General features: G+C 46.5%; 1 protein-coding gene across 1 annotated transcript; it reads left to right on the top strand.

Annotated features, from left to right (window-relative positions):
* Positions 1–81: 81 nt before the first annotated feature.
* On the top strand, positions 82–8,800 carry ACP2 (acid phosphatase 2, lysosomal). The gene is made up of 11 exons (XM_065754909.1): positions 82–180; positions 266–361; positions 436–522; positions 2,720–2,872; positions 3,240–3,338; positions 3,493–3,582; positions 5,603–5,735; positions 5,811–5,899; positions 6,518–6,624; positions 6,852–7,027; positions 7,106–8,800. Exons 1-11 carry the CDS (start codon positions 82–84, stop codon positions 7,240–7,242), a joined length of 1,266 nt encoding a protein of 421 aa, XP_065610981.1. The 3' UTR covers positions 7,243–8,800.
* The last annotated feature ends 464 nt before the right edge of the window (positions 8,801–9,264 follow it).

Genomic DNA, 9,264 nt, shown 5'->3' with positions numbered 1-9,264 from the left:
GCGGCAGGAAGGCGCGCGCGCGCGGAGAACTGCGTCCGTGCGGCGCGCGGAGCCGGCGATCGGGTTCCGCGGGGAGCGGCGATGGCGGCGGGGCGGCGGGCGGGAGCCGTGCTGCTCCTCCTGGCGGTGTGGCTGCGGCCGCCGCCCGTCCGGCCCCGCAGCCTCCGCTTCGTGACGCTGGTGAGGGAGGGACTGGGGGCGGCGGGAGAGCGGGCCGGGCCGGGCCGGTGCCCGCCGAGCCGAGGTGACGCGGTGCCGCCCGCAGGTGTACCGGCACGGAGACCGCTCGCCCATCAAGGCCTACCCGCGGGACCCCTTCCAGGAGGGCGCCTGGCCGCAGGGCTTCGGGCAGCTCACGCAGGTACGTGCGGGGCGCCGACCGGGGGCGCGGGCCGGGAGCGGCGGCGCCGGTGCTGACGGTGGGTGCCGTTGCAGGCGGGGATGCGGCAGCAGTGGGAGCTGGGCCAGGCCTTGCGGCGGCGGTACCGCGGCTTCCTCAGCGCCTCGTACCGGCGGCAGGAGGTGAGTGCCCCGCGGCCCGAGGGGGCGGGTTCGGCGGGAAAAAAGGAAAACAGAAAACCACAAGGAAAACGGCAACGTGATAGAGGAAAAGCTCCTCGATCTTTGCCCCGGCCCCGCGCCGTGCGGCGGCCGTGGGAGCGGCACGCGGAGCCGCTTCCTTCTGCGCTGCTGCCACCGAGCGCAGCACGGAGGCACCTGCGGGCCCGGGGAGCGGCGTGCTGAGCAAACGCTGTGTGACCCCTGCTGTTGTTTCTTACTCGAGATTGTTCTGTTACAGCAGCAGATCCTGGTCAAAATGAAGAATGCCGCCTGTGGTTGCCGTGCCCTCTCTACTACACTGCCGGCACTGTCTCCCAGACCATACAAACAGCTGTCCCCAACCAAAAGCCATCCTCTGTTTCCTTCCAGCTGTAAAGCTTTTATTCTCCCAGTCTGCAAACTTTCTTCCTCTGTGGCATCACCCTGCTTCATTCTAGTTCCTGAGAAACTGATGGTCACCAGTAGATTGCTCTAAAACAAATTCTAGAGTCTGTGTGCAGCCATGTGCTGTGCACAGAGGGAAATCTGAAATTCCCCACAAACGTCTGTCGTGGCTGACCAAAGGGGTGTGAGTCAGTGGGAACGAGTGTCATGCTGAGAGACACACTGTCATGTGGTTGGAAAGGAAAGCTTGTCCCCCTGCTGGCCTTGCATCACATTAGTTGTTTTATTCACCCCCCCCCCCCCCCCCCCGATTTCAGACTCCCCTGTAAGTACACAGCTTGACATGGTTCACATCACATCCCTTATTTGACATTTGCCTTATCAACAAAACTTCCAGTCTCAATTCAAACAAAGGTCCTTTAACCTTCCTCAGTAGTTCCTCTCCAAACATACTTCATTCTTATAAATCTTCTGCCAGTTTCAGCTGGCAAAATATTCTTCTCTTCTTCTTCTCTTGCTTGAGAAAGAAAAACAAACCAAAGCACATGCAAACAAAAACCATTCTGCTAACCAAGCCTGAATTGAGCAAGCTCTCTTCTAAGTGTTGCCTGTGAATGATACCGTATGACCATCTGTCACCTGACTCAGCGACAGGCTGGAGCCCTGGCAAAAGGTGCTGAAGAAAGCAAATACGCTCAGGGCTTAATTGTTTTTTTATGACGCTTACAGAAATAGGTCCTTATACTTACAAATATTTCTGTTTCTTCAGATCGTATCTAGGACAAAGGCAATCCTGTCTGACAAGTACAGGATCAGTTGTTTTCAAGCCACAGTTAGAAGGTAAATGTAGGTAGAAATTGTCAAGACTTTTTTTCCATGACTTGAGTTTTGAGACACAGTTTACATGGGAGGTGCTATACAGGGTGAGCATATGGGGTTTTTTTTTCTTACATTTCTCACTTTTCATTTAGCATTTAATACAAAACCCTGATCTCAACCTTATATTCAATTCTTCTGCATTTTTGTTCTTGTTATTTCAGGTCCGATGCTGTCTTTTAGTGTGTTCTTTTGTATGCGTTTCTCCTGTCTTAGTGCTGGTTTCCCTGCAATCTACTTGAAGCATTTTCAGTACATAGATATCAGAATGCCAAAGATTTTACCGTTTTGACTTCCTGAACTCTTTTGTGTTTTCTCTCACCTTTTCCTTCTGGCTCAGATTTCTCTCTGAGCTCTGGAATGGTAAGTCTTGACCTATTAATCCCAAGAGTATATAACCATCAAATAAAATCTCAGCTTCCTCTCTTCTCTTTCTCTCTTAGAGAACTCTTGTTTCCATTTTTCAGGTGGTACAGCTGAGGTGTGGAGAAGCCAGGTTTTTGAATGAGCAGTAGCTTGTTCCTGAAATGGAGAACTGAATACAGCAGTTTGTCCCAGTCCTGCTCTGTAGATACAGTGCATCTCTGTCTTGCACTTGTCTTCTCTGACTCTAATATTCAGACTCCCCTCCTTCCATCTGTCATCTCCACGCAGTGCATCTCGCTATCCCACTCACCCAGTACAGAGCCCTAGCACTACACAACAAATCATCTCTCATACCCATCCTTGTGATTCCATGCAGGTTGACAGCAGCAGGCTCAGTTACTTCAGTTGCTTTAATCCTGTTTGTGAGCAGCTGCAGGGCACTTGGCAGCGTTCCTCAGCACACACTGTCCTGCATCTAAGCACCACCACTTCCAGTAGCGACACTAACAGTGCACTGTCCCTATCCTGGCAGATCTTCATCCGCAGCACGGATTGTGATCGGACGCTGATGAGCGCAGAGGCCAATCTGGCTGGCCTGTATCCCCCGGAGAGGCAACACATGTTCAACCCTAACATTTCCTGGCAGCCTATCCCTGTGCACACAGTGCCAGAGTCTGGGGAAAGGGTAAGTTAGTCCCAAGAATATGTACTGAGTACTCGAGTAACACGTTATGCTGACTTCTCCAGAAGTCTTTCCTTCAGTCTCAATTCACACTGTGAATCTGGGCTTCTCCTGGGAGCCTGTCTTGCAGAGATTCTTCTGTCCTCTGAACCAGATGAAAACTGAGGGTCTTTGTACAGCCAGTATTAGCTACAACCACTCACCAGACCACACACAAGCTGCAAAATGTTAGAAGGCAGCACTTTAATCTGTTTGTGGATGCATCCCACTAGTCAGAGTTTCAGTACAGTCCTGTATGTTGAAAATCCTGTACGTATAAATCCTGTACATTGGTACTGTCAGTGATCTAGCTCCTCTTGTCTCTGTCCAGCTACTGAAGTTTCCTTTGACCCCCTGTCCACGGTATGAACAGCTACAGAATGAAACACGGCACTCAGGAGAATACATAAATAAGACCAGAGACAATTTGGTAAGTGATCGTTTGCATGAAATGTCTTGGGAGTTTCGTTAAAATATTTGTTACCTCTACGTAACTTGGGAGAAGGGTAGGAAGACTCCATTCTGTGCAAGTAATGCAGTACAGACTTAGAAAATTGAAGGTCTCTCTCTGCTCATACCTACAGCAATTCCTGCAGATGGTGGCAAATGAGACTGGAATCCGGGATCTCTCTCTTGAGTCTGTTTGGAGCGTGTATGACACACTGTTCTGTGAAGTAAGTTTTGTCATCTTCTTACAACCATGAGAATTTGGTCTTCAGGGCTCCGTTACCTCTCACTTTGTAGTTTAAACACCATGCCAGAGGTGCAGTAAATTACCCATTTGAAAGTCAGATTGCAGTTTGAAATTTTCAGCTGTCCACAGATGGTTCTAAGTTAAGTAAGGCAGAAATGAGATTTCTGAAAACTGAAAATACATTAACTCTATGATTTATGTTAGAGGCTTTAAATTACCTGATTCTACCTCTGTCTCTGTGAATCTGGGTCAATCACTTCTTTCTGTGCTTCTGTTAATGTTTATTTCTCACTGCTCAGTTAAGTGGGGTTCACCAACATCTCAGTTTAGATCTATTATAACATCCTATGACAAAGACTACAGACAGATGTCTTCTACTGTGTGAGGCAAAGCCCCGAAGTCATGGTATTTTGTTGAAAGCACATTTCGTGAAGGCTTAAAATAAAAATCAGTTTAGCTGTGTTGTGCTAATGCCCAAGCTAAGGTCATGCATGCAGGAGACTATGCAATAACTGTAACATTTATTTGTGTACAACTGCAGAGGGAAAAAAGCAAGTTATAGAGATCATTAGTGTCAAACTAGCTAGTGTTGAAAGAATCCATAAAATGAAGCATCTGTTGATACTAATTCTGTGTCCATGCTAGTACTGTGGACATGCAAGGCTAGGTTAGTTTGCTGGCTGGCAGTGGTACATTAATGCAGTTATATATGTACTTTGGGGATGTAAAGGATAAATCTGCTTGAGTTGCTGCAGGCTGAGAATATTCCAATTCAGAGCAGCTCTGCACTATGTAAATTTGCCCTTTGTATCACAAACCTTATCTCCTATCACAGTGAAGCAACTTCTGTCTGTAACAAAAATCCCTGTGGTCAGAGAGATCCAGAATTTCAAATATTCAATTTCAAGACTGACTTAAAGAGCTTGCAGATTGAACTGAGAAACCCAACTGAACCACTGTGTCCCCAAGAACTTGGGCAACAGCTCACTGTCCCGAAGTGAAGTGAGAACACTGTAAAGAAGAGGAATTTTATTCTCAGAACTATACCCTAATACTGACTAATCTTTTTAGCCACTTTGCTTTTCCTCTTTTTTTTTCTCACTTTTACACATAGAGCCCTGAAGAGAAGTACAGTTCTTATCACCTGAGCCAGGAGATTCACTGTAACATCAGGATGAAAGTAAAAGTCCAAGAAACACTTGAACTTTGCAGCTACTATCTCTGTAAAGTAATGGAAAACTAGCTAAATATCTATGTTGCTGATGGGAATTTCTATGAACTGCTCAGACAGAATGAGCTCTTAAGGATATTCAGCCTCATCTTCTGGCATTTTAATGGGATGTGGCATAGAAAATAATTGCCCCATCTGAGTAATGCCAGGGAACCACAACTGTTTGTCTGCCAGTATCACTAATTATTTCTCGTGACGCTATAAAGCAAACTCTTCTCCAGATTCCCAGTTACACATACTCTAGGTTTGATTGCTGGGCTGTGTTAGTAGTGCATCCCAGTACTGTTCCAAAGTGCTTGTTAACCTTCTCCAGTATCTTTCACAGGCCCTTAAAGCCTCCTGGGGAATTGTGCTGCAGGTACACCAGAAAACTCGAGTCCTTGTGCTCTCTTGCTTGTCTTTTTATTCCTGACTGTGTTCCATCTGCATACACACATAAAGCCAACGCCCCAAGATTATTGCACTGCTGTAACAATAAAAGCCCACACTCCAGTTGTGCATTCACAGAAAAGTAGCTCCTAGATTCTAATCTTTATGCTTCTTACAATTAGTTTCTGAAACAGCATTAAAAAAGGAAATAAACTACCTATGTTCTCTGTATGCAGCATTCACAATGAGGACAGAAGCACAAACGGAAGAGGGTCATACTTAAAATAATGCAGGAACACAACAACAGTTTGGTTAGGACTTGAGACACCCTGACTCCTATTCTCTGATTAATCTGTGGTCTGTGCTACCTGCAGATGAGTACTCTCTTTTATCTTCCTAGCAAGCACACAAAATGGATTTGCCAGCATGGGTGACACCAGATGTCATGACTCAAATGAAGCAGCTAAAAGACTTTGGTTTTGAGTTTCTGTTTGGGATCCATCATCGGGTAGAAAAAGCTCGTTTGCAAGGCGGTGAGTGCACAAGGAAAGGAGTTCTGTGCTGCTCTGACTAGAATTTGAATCTTACTAGTCATTTGCATTTGCCAGGGGTTCTGCTGGATCACATTAGGAAAAACCTAACCAAAGCAGCAAATGCCTCTGCTCATCAGCAACTGAAACTACTTGTCTATTCAGCGGTAAGTCACAGGCTGGGTCTAGCTTTGGTTCACTTACTCCTCCTCACAGAGGACTGGGGCTTGTTGACGGTTTTAACCCTTTCTGGCTTCTCTACAGCCCATGCAGCATGCAGGAGATGTATCTTTGCCTTTGGCTGGGTGGGATGTCCAATAGCTGGCATTATTCCTTTGGGGCCCCCTGAGGAAAATTCCTAACCGGCACTTCACTCCGTTTAGCTCAGACTTGTGGATGAGACTGGCAGTCTTTGGGGGATACTGCTACACTTAGTGGATGGGTTGGTGGTACTCAAACGTGATGTAAACAGCAGTGTAGCTAAAGAGTCACACCCCTTACTTTCCTGCAGCCTACTGACTGGAAAGTCAAGCATATTGCCCAAAGCACCCTGTAGAAAATGATTCTTAATGGAATGATGCAGGACATATATGGCTGTGTTTCACTTTCTTGCCTTCTCTGGCACCATCACAGATGACTTTTCAAACAGTACTGCTCCTTTCCCTTCTTCCCTGTGGAAGTTACACTGGGGACTTCCCTTCAGCACTGTCCTGTCCACTACTGGTCTGAGCTGCCCTGCCACATTCATGAGGGTGACTGATTTGGTTTTTTTCCCTCTTTCTCAGCATGACACCACACTTGTGGCACTGCAGATGGCTCTAGATGTCTACAACAAGATTCAACCACCATACGCCTCATGTCATTTATTTGAGCTGTACCAAGAGGATGATGGGTGAGGGCTGCAGTAAAGACGTCTGCTGTGATTTCACCTCAAGGGTTAGATACCCAGGCTAGGAGTAAGCTAGGGGGATGCAATCTTGCTTCTAGTGGCAGACTCTCAGGAAGAAAACGACTACCAGACTAAAGGAAATGGTGTGCACACTAAGAGCTTTTTGGGAAGGGATGACTTCAGCTGGAGGAAAAAAAAAAAGAAAACACCTACTTCTGTTTTGTTTTCAGTAATTTTTCTGTGGAGATGTTTTTCCGGAATGAGAGCGGAAAGGAACCTTTCCCACTGACAGTCCCTGGGTGTCAGCAGATATGTCCACTGCAAAGATTCCTGGAACTCACAGATCCCGTTGTTCCTCAGGACTGGGAACAAGAATGTCAGGTAGCAAGCAGTATGCATGACACAGGTGAGCCTAAGGGGCACCAGAGAGTGGCAGACAGGGAAAACTTGGTATTGTACTGACCGCTTATTTTCTCCCTTGCAGGACTGTTTGTGGGTCTGGCTGTGTGTGGATCCATTCTCCTTCTCCTTATAATCCTCCTCTTGAGTGTACTCTTTCGCATTCAGTCTCAGCCCCCTGGCTACCGGCATGTCTCCGATGAGGGAGAAGAGCAGGCCTGACAGTTGCTTCAACTCCTTCCCAGGCAATAGGAGGGAGCAGTGTTGCCCCTAAGGATGATTGGGCATCTTCAGTTACTGAGTATTCTGCTTTGGCCATCGCTTCCCAGAATGAAGCTGGACTGTGATTTTTGGATGCTTTCTAATGTGATGTCCTGGGGATAGGACTAACCTAATCTAATGGAAGTGGCACATTTTAATTCTGAGAAGCCACTGTACTGTGTGGTGCCCCAGTCCTCATACAACTAGGATCCCACCATGGCCAGTTGGAGCTGCTGCTCCTCATGAAGAATCTTCCTACTTTCGGTGACTGTAAACATTACCACTCATCGTGACTGTAGCAGAGGCGCTTGTTCCTACAGAAGGTGCCGCATCCAGGACAGTCAGGAATTGCTTCTCTTTCCAGGGTCTACCTGCTTTGTGTGCTTTTCTCTCAAGCCCTTGGACTGATGCTGGTGGGAAGGCTGGGCTTGGAGTAGAAGGCCCAGGTCACCACGTGCAGAGACTCAGCAGCTGGTCGTGCAGGGAAAGCTGCTACAGATGATGGCAAATAGTGAAAAGTGGTTCCTGCTAAGTAGTTGTTGTTAATCTGTTTTTCCCCTCCTCACATTGCAGTTCAAGAGACAAGAACTAGCCTGGGCTCAGGACAGGACTGCAAATCTGGCAGTAGTTTTTTGGTATTCAGTTCTTAGTAAGTTACATATGATCCGCAGAGCAAAGAGCTTCAAGATTAGAATAAATGCAAGCTCCTGTGTTGTTTTTTTTTTGTTTTGTTTTGTTTTTTGTTTTGTTTTGTTTCCTGTCTTCTCTTCTGGACAGCCTTATCCAGAGGGAAAAAAAATAATTTTAAGGATCATACTTCGCAGGTAACTGTGGATCCCTTCATCTGTCATGCTTTGGCTTTCTGTCTGAAGCATGATCCTTTCTCCAGGAAATTTGGATGGAAGCTGTGGGCCTCTCTGCATGCAGCAGCTGCTGTGGGGAACTTTTTGCCAAGTGCTCAGCACCTGCCTCATAGCTTCTGGCAGAAGATCAGAGACTTAAGCAGGCACCAGCACAGGCTTTTCACATGGTGATGCTGCACATTCACTTCCCAGTTTTAGTTCCTTTTCTGCTGCAGTTCCCTTCCCTTCTTGGCAGCAGAAGCAAGTGCTTAGGCTAAAGACATTTCCTTTTCTTCCTCTATGGAGTACTGTGGGGACTTTTCCCTATACCATAATTGACATCTGCCAGCATGGGAACTCTGAATCAGCAGAAGCAGCTTGCTGTTCTCAGCATCTTCCTCACCTTTTTGTCCTCTGAAGATGTAATCTAGGTTTGCTGCACAGCAAGGCAGTCATAAAGCAAAAGCTACTGCCTGTGAGAACAGGCGCAGAAAAAGAGGTAATAGAAAGTGCATTTAAGGGACCAGACCTGTTATTTTTAAATAAGACAGCAAATTTTGCACATGCAGAAGAAAGGTTTCCATGATGATAATGACATGCTGACTGTGAATGACTTTCTGTAATTGTTCCAATGCATTTCCTTTTCATCATTAAAATCAAATTCACACCGAACTCTATTCTTTCTCTTCTCTATGACTTCACACAGCTAACCCTAGTGTGCTTCACCCTTGGAAAACAGGGAGAACTTAGTATATCCCCTTTCCAAAGTAAATCCCTCGCTTACTGGAGCAAAGTGAGAACTGAAATAAAAGTTGTTTGGGTGGTAACAACCATGCATATGTACAACTTATAACGCAGCCCGTCCAACCAGGAAGGATCTATTGTGGATACAGTGTTATGACAGACAGAGAAATCAGTTCTAGTTCTCCAGCAATAAGATTAATACTTTCTAGCCTCCCAGATAAAAAAACAGTTCATCAGAATGCTCAAAGCACCCACTCTATATCAAAGAAGTATTTCAGTTTAGTACAAAACTTTTATTCTTATCAATGCTGTAAAACTATAAAGCGAACATAGAGAATGTGAGCAGGCCTAGAGCCCATCCCATCCATCAACCTCTGGAGCAAGGCCCCCAGGCAGC

Source organism: Cyrtonyx montezumae, unplaced genomic scaffold, assembly GCF_038088225.1.
Source record: "Cyrtonyx montezumae isolate F1298 unplaced genomic scaffold, pur_monq_1.0 scaffold_10, whole genome shotgun sequence".
Classification (NCBI taxonomy): Eukaryota; Metazoa; Chordata; class Aves; order Galliformes; family Odontophoridae; genus Cyrtonyx; species Cyrtonyx montezumae.
The sequence above is the reverse complement of the archived record's forward strand: the minus strand, read 5'-3'. Positions and strand labels throughout refer to the sequence as shown.

Bases quoted from the DNA above. Each gene is read 5' to 3' on its own strand.
- ACP2 (XM_065754909.1), top strand. From the start codon at position 82: ATGGCGGCGGGGCGGCGGGCGGGAGCCGTGCTGCTCCTCCTGGCGGTG. The intron at 3,339-3,492 runs GTAAGTGATCGT...TCATACCTACAG, and splicing joins ATAAGACCAGAGACAATTTG to CAATTCCTGCAGATGGTGGC. The intron at 3,583-5,602 runs GTAAGTTTTGTC...TTATCTTCCTAG, and splicing joins ATGACACACTGTTCTGTGAA to CAAGCACACAAAATGGATTT.